Below are 12448 nucleotides of genomic sequence, written 5' to 3'. Positions count from 1 at the left end.
CCCCAGGCCTTAGTTTGCCTACCCATGGTATAGGCTTTCTTCTGCCTTGTCCACATGTATACCAAATGGAAGAGGCAGTGATGGGGTGGAATCTGAAAACATTGCCTTATAACTGCAGTTCTTACATATGCTAGGTGGGGAGGCGGCAGCAATCGCCAAGGAGGCACAGACTTGGATAATGCCATTTGTGGTTGTTTCTAAAACAACAAAAGCAATTCTTTTACTTGCAGCCCAAGACCCCGAGTTCCACCACACTTGTGACCAGTTTAGCTTCCGGTGTCAAAATGGTGTGTGCATTAGTTTGGTGTGGAAATGTGACGGCATGGATGACTGTGGGGACTATTCCGATGAGGCGAACTGTGGTGAGTAGAAAAAGGAAAGACAAAAGAATCCTTCTGCTGCTCCTCTCCCCCCCCTCTCTCTTTCTCTCTCTCCCCTCTGATAATGGAAATGGATGAGGAGCAGCCCCCTATGGAGCTAGAACCCAAGGGTTGGGCCTGTTTGGGGCAGAGTCTCCTCATCAGTACTGTAATGGCCCATGATTGCAGGAGGCTGAAGATCCGTTACTATTTCTGTAGCCTGGTTTCTGTCTCCAGCATCCAAGAGTCGTCCAATCAGCATCAAAGGGGAGCTTTTTAAACGGCATGAGATGAAGCATTCTCACCCTCTGTGCCAATTGGTGCCAATCAGAGTGACAGGAACTCAGCCAGCCAGAGGATTGGCTCCTGGGGTCACTCTGGAGAAGGCGTTAGGGCAGAGCACCTAGGAGGGTGCTAAGCATTTAGGGAACACTGAAAAAACTCAGGATTCTTCCGTTTCAAGAGAATAGCGTGGAAGTTCCATTACCTACCATGGAACTTCAAGGTAAACACACTCTAAAAGAAGAAGCACGCCAGATCCCTTGCCCGTGTACTTGCACAGAAAATTGCAGATCTAGCTGGAAGACAACACTTGGAGATCTGCATTGATTGTTGCAATGAAATCCTGCAATTCTATACAGAGCTACAATTTCCAGAGTTCCCTGTGAAGAGAGTTTGACTGTTAAAGCACTCTGGGAATTGTAGTTCTGTGAGGGGAATAGGGGCCTCCTAACAACCGCCAACACCCTCAACAAACTACAGCTCTCAGGATTCATTCATGCCTTTTTAAAGTGGTGTGATAACTGCTTTAAACGTTTAATGCTAATGAGGCCTCAGTTTAAGCCTTGGTTTCTTTTATTCTATGCTTACTCAATTGCACTTAGTAGGCAAGAGATGATGGGAGCTCTTTGTCCTCCTCAGAAAACCCAACTGAAGCCCCAAACTGCTCTCGGTACTACCAGTTCCAGTGCGACAATGGGCACTGCATCCCTAATAGGTGGAAATGTGACAAAGAGAATGACTGTGGCGACTGGTCTGATGAGAAGGCCTGCGGAGGTAAGAAAGCGAGCAAAAGGAAGGAGTTTGTTGGAGGAGTTGCTAGACCCGCAGTCAGGTTGCGCTAGGCTGTTCTTGATGATATCCTGTCTTACCGGTTTAATTTTAGGTTCAGCCATCATCCCTGTCACCACCTTGGCCCCTGCCACGTGTTCGCCTAACCACTTCCGGTGCAATGGCGGTGCTTGCATAATGAACAGCTGGGTTTGCGATGGATACCGGGACTGCGCAGACGGCTCTGACGAGGATGCGTGCCCCACAACACGTAAGGCTCCCTCGCTAAGGGCTTTAATTTTTATACAGCTTCTTCATCTGCCTTCCCCCTGCCCCACCCTGGGCGTGTGGTCTACATTGCATTGAAAAGGGGCTGAGGAGAAAGCTAAGGGGTCATATATGTGGGAATGTTGAGGATAGTAGGAGAGGATATATTGATTAAATATTATCCTTCCTCACTCATGCTAGTGAGCTAGTAGCAGAGCACATTCCCTTGTACATTGCAAGTAGCTAGTTGATGGATTCGTTAGAACCGTTTGAGTTTAGCAATCCTGTCCGGCTTGTCCAGATTGGATTGTTCCTGGTAAATCCCCTTTAGTTCCCTCTTGAAAACAATAATGACACAACAGTCTCTTTTAAAAGTAATGATGAGGTTTACTTACATTCAGTTCACAGTATGCTCCTGAAGGCAGGCTTTAGCTTGTAGTTACAGAGAAAAGTGTGGGTTCATCCTCTGTGAGGGGTGAGCCCATGTGCTGCTGGCTGAGAGCCAGCACACAGCAAAAGACAAGATGGAATAAGGCAAAAAAGGAAAAAGGAAGATGGCTGCGTGACCAGCCCTTTTGTAGGGTCTACCAATCTACCTGGTCACATGCAGGGGGAGGATGCTCCAGACCAGATGTGACAGGAAGTCCTCCTGGCTGGAGCAACATTCCCCTGTATGTCCACTCTGGGCAAACAGGAAATGTTGTATTTGACTTTTTTTGTGCTGTTACATCCCACAATATGGAGCACTGAAGGCAGGGGTTGGCGTGCTCAGAAGCTTGTCCAGGGATTCCCTGAGCCAATCGGGAATGGCAGGCTGGCTCCACCATTAACATCTCCTTGCAGTATGCAACCCTGAAAGTCTGTCTGGGACCACGTCTACACCATACATTGCAAGTGCTATGGCGCCACTATAAACAGCCATAGCTTTCCACCCAGTAATTCTGAGCGCTCTAGTTTGCTAAGGGTGCTGAGAATTGTTAGGATCTCCCCACCTCCTAGAGCTACAATTCTCAAGAGTTCCCTGGGAAGAGGGACTGGTTGTTAAACCACTCCATGGCCTGGGTGTGGCCTGAGATTTGGTCTTCATTCACATGGGTCTGTTCAGCACCCCGTATGGATTGAGCGAGCTCTTTAGAACGATTCCGAAAAGTGTCCTGGGGTTCTGGAGCAGAAGGAAGTAAGTTTGGAAACCTGACTTAGGGGAGCAGCAGGTGGCAACAGAGACAGAGGTTCCTCTGGAGTAGCACTCCAGCCTTCTGAAGCCCATTAGGAGGGTGGACGAAGTCTTGGCTCAGCTTTTTTTGAGGCTGCTGTAGGTTGTCCTCATCCCTCACGGCAGGCAGAGGCTGCCATCTGGTGGTAAGGAAAGCGAATCAACTTTTTCTTTTTTTGGACCAGTGAAGGTCATAAAAGTGAAATGCACATAAAAGATGCACAATCTAGTTTTGCTTCTAATGTGGGTTTTTTAAAAATATGCTTCTCTCTCTACCCCGCCTGCCCAGCAATTGGTGCAACTTCAACGTCGCCCAGTGTCCCCGGACGCTGCAGTCGATTTGAGTTTGAGTGCCAGCAGATGAAGAAATGTGTCCCAAATTGGAAGCGCTGCGACGGCTTGAGAGACTGTCAGGATGGCACTGATGAGCTGAACTGCCGTAAGTGCTTATTGGGATTGTGTTGAGCAGAGCAACCCTACCTGCTTGTCCTCTCCCCTCTTCAAACTCTGGCTCAGATTGTGCAAAACGAGCCTCTTTATTTCTCTGTCTGTGTATGCACAAGGCACAAGGGCCACAGATACCTGTGGATAGCCAAGCAATGGCTCACTCCTAGGGAGAGGTTCAAATCTGCAAGTGAAGTGCTCTTGCTTGCTGTTGATAGGGAAGGGAACATTTACCCGACTTGTCTCCCTGTGCCTGCAACCCCCCCCCCCCCCGTCCCCAAACCTCAATTCATTGATGCCTCCATCTGACCTGTGCTGTCATTTGCACATATGCAATGACTGTTTCAACTGTACACACCTTGTTTTGAGGGATGCGGGTGGCGCTGTGGTTTAAACCACAGAGCCTAGGGCTTGCCGATCAGAAAGTTGGTGGTTCGAATCCCCGTGACGGGGTGAGCTCCCATTGCTCAGTCCCTGCTCCTGCCAGCCTAGCAGTTCGAAAGCACATTAAGTGCAAGTAGATAAATAGGTACCACTCTGGCGGGAAGGTAAACGGCGTTTCTGTGTGCTGCTCTGGTTTCCCAGAAGCGGCTTAGTCATGCTGGCCGCATGACCCGGAAGCTGTACACCAACTCCCTTGGCCAGTAAAGCGAGATGAGCGCCACAACCCTAGAGTCGTCCGCGACTGGACCTAATGGTCAGGGGTCCCTTTACCTTAACCTTTACACCAAACAGAAATAATTCTCAAGGAACTATGGAATACTTGTGGATTGTGGTTAACGTTATGCATACTCGGCTTCAAACACCGGAGGTGGGAACGCACTGCAGGCAGAGTAAATGGTAATGTGTGCACGGCCTTATCCTTTCTGTCTTCCAGCTACTCACAGCACCTTGTCGTGCCCTAATGGGTTCAAGTGTGAAGATGGAGAGGCTTGCATCACGATGACGGAGAGATGTGATGGGTTCCTGGATTGCTCAGACAGCAGCGATGAAGGAAACTGTACCGGTAAGTCATGCTGCCCTGCTGGGACCATGACCCTCTGCAACATCTTCTGTGTTTCAGTGGAGTAGAGGGTCAGCTGATTGGTGCTGACTGCAGACCTTGCAGCTCTCAGGGAACTCTCCCAACTGCAGCTCATCCCAGTGGAATTGGTGGTGGTGCTGACAGCAACCACCCCCTGGGAACTGGGAACTCCCAAGTGCAGCCAACGACAGCTGCAAACCTCACTTTTGGCAGGGACTAGTTGTGCTTGGGAGTTCCCAGGCGGAACCAGTTCCAGCAGGGTTTGCATCTGGCGCCAAAGGCAAGTCATCAAATGCAAGTCTGGTTGGGACAAGGAGCAATTTGGGTGTGTGCCCGAAGGCTCTTGATTGCAAGATCTTCACCTGTTGTCTTTAGATGACGTTGGGTGAAGGGCAGACAGGCATGGCTTGGATAAAGCAATTGGGACTGTTCAGAGAAAAGGAGAGTAAGAGGCAACACAATAGAAGTTTATGCAATTATGAGTAGCATGGAGAAAGTGGGTGGAAGAAAGTTTTTATCCCTCTCTCATAGCATTGCAATCTCCAGTGAAGCTGAACGTCGGAACATTCAGGATGGATAAAAAGAAAAGCACTTTTTCATGCGGCACATAGTTAAACTGGGACTCCCACAGAAGGCAATGATGGCCACCAACCTGGATAGCTTAAAAATGGCATTAGATAAATCCATGGAGGGTATGACTTAATGGATGATGGCTGTGCTGTGCCTCCAAAATTGGAGGCAGCAATGCTTCTGAATTCCCATTGCTGGGAACGACAGGAGCGGGGAGCACTCATGTGTTAGGGTCTTACTTTCAGGTTTCCCACAGGCATCTGGGTGGCCACTGTGTGAACAAGATGCTAGACTAGATGGGCCATTGGCCTTATCCATCAGGCTCTGCTAATGTTCTGCAGGTCAGTTTCGGACCCCTCCTGGGCCTTAGGTGGACCATGGACCGAAGGCTCCCCAAGCCTGGCAAAGTCCTTGTGTGCTAAGATGCTGTCTTGACAGACCCCCCCCTTCTTCCTCTCCTCCTTCTCCTATGCATCAACTTTGCTGGCAGAACACTGTTCTGTCAGCACAATCCCTGACCCTCAATTCATTATGGCTTAGATAATAGTCACACTAATAGTTATCGATCACTTTCTCTCTCTGCCCCCACTACACCTCTCCACCTTGGGATTCAACCAATTTCCTCCTAGAGCACAGGGGGGGCTGAGCATCAATCAGTTTTTAGTTCTTTAATTAAATATTGATTTGGAGAGGCTGCCCAGACTCGGCTCACCCACCAGGACACCGAGATCGGCAGGCTGGCCGGAATTCTAAAGAGACACACACACACACACATAGCAGTTTTGCGTTATCCTCATGAGTGCAAACTGCCTTTGAGAGGCTTTGCAACCTCCCGTTGATGCTTGGAGAGACTTTGAGCTGACCTGTGAACATAAGGACATATGTACGGACCTGCTGAATCAGGCCGAAAGGCTCATCTAATCCAACATCGTTCTCACAGTGGCCAACCAGATGCCTCGTTTGGGAAACCCAAAACCAGGACCTGAGAGTGCAACAGCACTCTCCCTGCTTGTGATTCCCAGCCTAAGGTACTCAGAGGCATTTGCTGCCTCCGATAGTGGAGGTAAAATATAGCCATCGGGGCTAGCAGCCGTTGACAGTCCTATCCTCCAGGAATTTGTCCAACTCCCCCTTTTAAAGCCATCCAAATTAGTGGCTATCGCCAGTAGCTTTTGCAGAAGTGCATTCCATATAACTATGTTCTGTGTGAAGAAGAATTTCCTTTTGCCTGTCCTGACTCTTCCAGGATGACCCCGGCATCTGGCATGACAAGAGAGGGAGAAAAACTTGCCTCTTTTTATTTTCTTCAAATCAGGTATAATTCTATATACACCTCTGTCACATCCCCTTCCTCACATCTTTTCTAACTTGAAAAGCTCCAAACGACATAGCATTTCCTTGTAGTGGAACTGCTCCCACCTCCCAATCAGCTTGGTTTCCCTTTTACGAAGGGTCTTCAACTCTGCAATATCACTGTTGAAGTGTGGCAACCGGCGCTGTTCCCAATGGCATTTGTCCCGGGCGCTGGCTGGGACGGATGGGGGTTGTGGTACAAAACATCTGGAGAGTGCCAGGTTTGCAAATTTAAAAGCCACCCCCCCCCCCAATGCAGAACTTGAGGGATGAATTCAGATGGGATGCAGATGATTGCAAAAGCTAATTAAAATACTCAAGAGAGATTGAGAATTCTTACACTCCCCATCTGCAAAGATGCACCCAAGGTGGTTGGTGTAAAACAGGCTTCCTCAACCTCGGCCCTCCAGATGTTTTTGGCCTACAGTTCCCATGATCCTTAGCTAGCAGGATCAGTGGTCAGGGATGATGGGAATTGTAGTCTCAAAACATCTGGAGGGCCAAGGTTGAGGAAGCCTGGTGTAAAAGCTGACCCGTCACTTGGTCACTGTGGGCTGTGATAGGCGTTGTGTAAACTCATTCCCTTACCTCTACCAAACTTGGGATTTTTACATTTTGTTTCCCTAGATGACACTCTTGTCTATAAAGTGCAGAACCTCCAATGGACAGCCGATTTCTCTGGCAACATCACTTTAACCTGGACCCGCCCTAAGAAGATGCCCCTTGCATCCTGTGTCTACAATATCCATTACAGGTAGCCTCGCTGGGCAGCTTTAGCATAACAGTCATGACTAAAATCAGGCTGTGTGTGCAAACACCTAATTGAATCTGAGCTTATTAGTGCAGTTGCTACTATACCATGAACAAATTACAGAGGTCCATTTGCAGCAAGCAGAATCAAGGGCACTGCCCCCTAGGAGACTACAATGCCAACAGAGAAAAAAGCAACAGAAGGAGAAGACGGATACAGATGATTATAAGAGTTGAATGTAGCCCAAAGGAGTTGTAAAAAAGAATTGATTTTGGCTGTGGAACGATGTTAAGGAATGGATCTCTATTCAGGGCTTGCCCAAATGATGCTCTTGGCAAGATGTACTGCCTCCTCTCTGTTCAAACTTAAAATACATTAGAAAACAGCAACTTGTGTCCCATTTTAGGTTTTGCTGCCTGAGTATATTGCATATAGCTGCCCCCAGCCATGGCTTTGGTTGGTGGGTCTCAGGGTTCTAGTAAACGGCAATGGAGATCCTTTGGTTGTGCCTGATATAGGTGCTCCTTTTAGATAGACCAGGGATGGGGAATCTTTCGCCCTCCAGATGTTGCTGGACTTCAGCTCTCATCAGTCCCAGCCAGCCTGGTCAGGAATGATGGGAGTTGTCGTTCAACATCGACTGGAGAGTCACAGACTCCCCATTGCTGTTTTAGACCATGCCTTGCTGACGTTGTAAGAGTACCAAAATCATACCCCCACAGTAGAATTAGGTGATGGATTATGTTTGTGTGAGCCAATTCCATGATGTCCAGCTGCCGAAATGGCTCCTGTCTGATTTACATTTCAAAGCAGTGTTGCTGATGCTTCTTTGAAACTCCCAAATCTAGGATGGTTGGCGAGAGCGTGTGGAAATCCTTAGAAACCCACAGCAACAAAACCAACAGCGTCTTGAAAGTCCTGAAGCCAGACAGCACGTACCAGGTCAAAGTTCAGGTTCAGTGCCTGAGCAAAGCGTACAACACCAACGACTTCATCACCTTGCGTACCCCGGAAGGACGTAAGTCAGCTCGCTCGTTTGTGGCACACGTGGAATTAATTACAGAATGAAAGATGCCTTTGTTAAGCCCAAAGCACCGATTTACAGAGGATGTGGCTTGCAGTGTTTCTGCACGATCCGTCGCCCTTGCATTATTTTGCAGTTTTCTGCATTGGGTGAGATGGGCTCATTCAGTTTGCCAGCGCGGTGCGCACCTGCTAACAGGGGAATACACTGTTGCTCACAGGGTGGTGACTCCTGTCCCTCTTCCCGCTGAAATTAGTCTTGAAATTTTGTGTGGTGACTCAGGGTGGCGTTGCTATTTCATACATAATTTCAGTGTACAAAACTTGATTAGAATGATGCTTTCCCCTCATGCAGAGGGAGGCAGAGTGAATTAGCTGCTTCAGGCAACAAGTGTTGAGGGGCAGGGCACAGACAAGAGCTCTGTGTGTCCTGAGGCCTGTCTCGTGCTCCCTAAGGTAGCCCTCAAGTGTACTGGGGGAGGCTGTCCCCCCACATGACTATTAAAGTAAGGAATACATGAAAAAAGTCGGTGCTGGAGCTTAAAAATTAATATGCAAAAGTTTAAAAGGTGCAAGGAGATATGATAATAATGTTCTAAGGATGGAATAACAAAGAAAGTGAATAACTCAACAATAAGAAAAATAATAGAAGGTAAAGAAGATCGCACATTGGTGAAGGGAAGTACTGGGCTGTGGGGGAGGGAGGTGAAGGGATTAATTGAAATTGTTAATGACTGGTATAGGATTTAAGAGATTTAAATTTTTAGAAAGAAAGCAGCAAGAAATATCAAGTAAAGGTATCGGAGAGGAGATAGTTGTAAATGAAACCATGAGACATATGGTTTTGTTACATATGATTTTATTTTGGAGTTGTCTTTATTTTGGAGTTGTTTATTGTAAAGAATGTATATTATGTGAATAAATATAATAAAGGATTAATATTTTTTTTTTTAAAAAAAGTAAGATTTGGTTGCCAGTCTGGTCAGCGTCTATAGATAGCATTGTTTGTTTATTATATCAATTTGTGGGCTGCTTTTCCACATAAATGTGCCCAAGGAGACTCATAAGAGCATAAGAAGAGTGATGCTTGAGGAGACCAGGCTAATTGTGTAAGCAAGTGCCTCTAGGAAGCCTGCAAGTGGGACCTGAGCGCAGCAGCGTCTTTCCCCACTTTCGATTCCCAGAAACTGGCATTAATAGGCTGCCAAGAGTGGAGTCGAGATATTGTAACATTGGAAATTCATCATAAAATAAACTATCTTTCAGTAAAACATATTACTTAGTTAACATTTATAGGCCAGATTCTGTATATGACAAATCCTTTCTGTGCAATCGGATATTCATGGAATGGAAGGGGAATTCATGGAATGAAATCTTGTGCAATCAGCAAAATGTCTTAGGCCAGCTCTGTCCTTGTCACTAATCATACCCACCCACCTTTCCTCCCCCCCCCCCAGTGCCAGACCCTCCCCGACATCTTCAGTTGTTGCTGAAGAGAGAAGCTGAAGGCGTTGTGGTTTGCCAGTGGGCACCACCAGCGAATGCCCACGGCCTGATCAGAGAATATGTTGTAAGTATTAACTGGACTGATGCCGTACTGAGGGGGAGCCTTGGAGAAATGTGTGTGCTCACAAAAGCATTTCTGTACTTTCTATATCATAAAATACCGGGGCAGTGTGCAGCAGCACTGAGACATAAAAGCATAATTAAAAACAATACATGAAGGAAAATGATAATCAGGGAATTTGGCCTGGGGCCTCATTCCTAGAGCTGAAAGGGCAGCCCTCTGGATCTGGCTGACCTGGCCAGTGGGGAGTTGGGGAGAACAGCCCAGGCAGCTCAGACTGGAATTTTCACTTCCACTCAGTGCATTGTCTTGAAGAAGTGGGTCCGCTGATGCTTTACTATAGCTGCAAACCAGGACTACTCCTCCCTCTTTTCTGCCATATCAGGTGGAATACAGCAGAGCTGGTTCCAAGGAATGGTCATCTGTGAGAGCCGCCAGCAACTACTCGGAGATAGAGAGCCTGCAGGTCAACATGTTATATACAGTCAGAGTGAGTATATATCTTGAAAGTGATTTGCCCCTTGCATAGGCAGGTGGGAAGGGGCCTTTATACCTAGGCAGGCTGTTGGACTTTTCAGCTCAGTATTCTCCACACAAGGTCAGCAGTGAAAGTCACAGGTGCACAGGCAACAACAGAGGTTTTGCTGGTGCTGGTAGGGTCCCTTCTCCTTCCGCCACCTGTAAAAAAGTAAAAGTAAAGGACCCCTGACAGTTAAGTCCAGTCGCAGACGACTCTGGGGTTGCGGCACTCATCTTGCTTTACTGGCCAAGGGAGCCGGCGTTTGTCCGCAGACAGTTTTTCTAGGTCATGTGGCCAGCATGACTAAGCCATGAAACCGTAGCAGCTCATGGAAATGCCGTTTACCTTCCCGCCGGAGCGGTACCTATTTATCTACTTGCACTTTGAGGTGCTTTCGAACTGCTAGGTTGGCAGGAGCAGGGACCGAGCAATGGGAGCTCACCCCGTCACGGGGATTCGAACCGCCGACCTTCTGATCGGCAAGTCCTAGGCTCAGTGGTGTGGACCACAGCACCACCCTGTATCCCTGTTCAAATGAGACTTGAAATAGGACTTCTATTCTGGGGTGTGTGTGTGTTGCTGATAATAGTTTCTCTGGTTTGCAAAAGGTTGGCTGCTTCTGGTCTGCTGCACAGAAGAGGGCAGCGGCCTAATAGTTGTTGCCCCAGAGCTCAGGAGTAGCTCTGATCTGGTGAAGCTGTGTGTGTAGGAGGGAAACTCAGCTCACAGGCCAGGCTTGGCCTGTGGAGCTTATATTTTCAAAACTATGTCTACCTGTCAATCAGCTGGTGTCATTTCAGTGGGCAGCTGGCATCAGCTGACAGGTGGGGCATAATTCTGTGTTGGCCCTGCACTGTTCTGACCATTGGCACGTCTAGTTCTGGGGTGCAGAACTTGCAACCCTCCAGATGGTGTTGGAGCACGCATTTCATCCAGCAACATCTGGAGGGTCACAGGTACCCATTACCCCTTGGTCTAGATCCATGGCTAGCAGTGGGACGCAGACAGGTATTTCCCAGCCCTGTCTGGGGAAACCCAGCCAGATGGGCGGGGTATAAATTATAAATTACAGTGGTACCTTGGGTTACATACACTTCAGGTTACATACGCTTCAGGTTACACACGCTTCAGGTTACAGACTCCGTTAACCCAGAAATAGTACCTCGGGGTAAGAACTTTGCTTCAGGATGAGAACAGTAATCGTGCTCTGGCAGCGTGGCGGCAGCGGGAGGCTCCATTAGCTAAAGTGGTGCTTCAGGTTAAGAACAGTTTCAGGTTAAGAACGGACCTCCGGAACGAATTAAGTACTTAACCCGAGGTACCACTGTATTATTATTATTATTCTGTCTGGGGAGACCAGAGTTTAAACAATGGGATGTTCTGCATGTAAAGTGGGTGCTCTAGCGGTGAGCTATAGCCCATCTTTACACCTGCTTCCTTCCTTCAACTTGGTTGCTGAAGAGGGTAGGTGGGCATCATGGTCTCCCTTTTCACCACCAGCCTGCAGCTGATTGGTGCCTGCCCAAAACATGTCTTGAGTGCCTGACAGAGCTGCATAACAAAGATCTGTGTGCCCCACTCTTTGAAAAGCAGCCCCCAATGCAGCTCAGTGAACTGCATTTGAAACTCTCCTGAACATCAGAGACAGTCCGTGATGCCTGCAGCAGAAGCTTCTCTGTTCCTTTTTGCTCCTCTGAGTCCTGCGTGAAACCAGGCATTGCCAGAGGGATGGAGAGCAGGTGGGAGGAGGCGATGATGCTGAGTGAGGGTTAGAGAAGTGGCCTTGCTGTAGCAGCCGTCAGGACCCCTGGCTACTACTGGCACCTGGAGGCTTCTTGCTTCCCAGAACCAAATTTTCAGGCTCCCAAGTCTGCAGAGGAACAGAAGCAAGGCACTTACACACCATTTCCCCATCAGCTGTCGCCTGTAAACCTGCTTTGTTTTCATTAAAAAGTCAAACAGCATGCCTTCTTGCATATTAACTAGCCTTCTCATTTGAAAAGGTTGCTGCGGTAACTAGCCGTGGAGTGGGAAACTGGAGTGATTCCAAATCCATACGAACCGTAAAAGGCAAAGGTAAACTATTAACTAATTAATTTCTTTTACGTCTTGTTTTGTTTTGCTGCACCAGGAAGCAGACCAGAGAGAGCAAAAAACCCAAAACCTAAATCCATAAATGAGTCTGAGCCATCTCACATTTTGTTATTTTAATATTAATATATTCACTGGCAGCCTTGGGACGTTCATTATGTTCCTCTCGCTCTCTTCTCTAGGCTGTTCAGTGTGCCAATTACAAATCCATCTATA

At 47.8% G+C, this 12448-nt stretch overlaps 1 protein-coding gene across 1 annotated transcript in view; it reads left to right on the top strand.

Moving 5' to 3' along the window:
* SORL1 (sortilin related receptor 1) overlaps nt 1-12448 on the top strand; it is a 115250-nt gene that overhangs the window by 84049 nt on the left and 18753 nt on the right. The window contains exons 29-38 of the mRNA XM_083588249.1: nt 231-362; nt 1281-1415; nt 1525-1680; nt 3179-3328; nt 4211-4339; nt 6908-7034; nt 7880-8049; nt 9512-9624; nt 10007-10111; nt 12145-12217. Of these exons, the coding sequence (XP_083444375.1) occupies nt 231-362; nt 1281-1415; nt 1525-1680; nt 3179-3328; nt 4211-4339; nt 6908-7034; nt 7880-8049; nt 9512-9624; nt 10007-10111; nt 12145-12217 (1290 nt within the window). The remainder of the gene's footprint in view (nt 1-230; nt 363-1280; nt 1416-1524; nt 1681-3178; nt 3329-4210; nt 4340-6907; nt 7035-7879; nt 8050-9511; nt 9625-10006; nt 10112-12144; nt 12218-12448) is intronic.

This window comes from Podarcis filfolensis (assembly GCF_964270895.1).
Source record: "Podarcis filfolensis genome assembly, chromosome: 15".
NCBI classification, from domain to species: domain Eukaryota; kingdom Metazoa; phylum Chordata; class Lepidosauria; order Squamata; family Lacertidae; genus Podarcis; species Podarcis filfolensis.
Note: the sequence above shows the minus strand (reverse complement) of the source record. Positions and strands in the feature narration are given on the sequence as shown.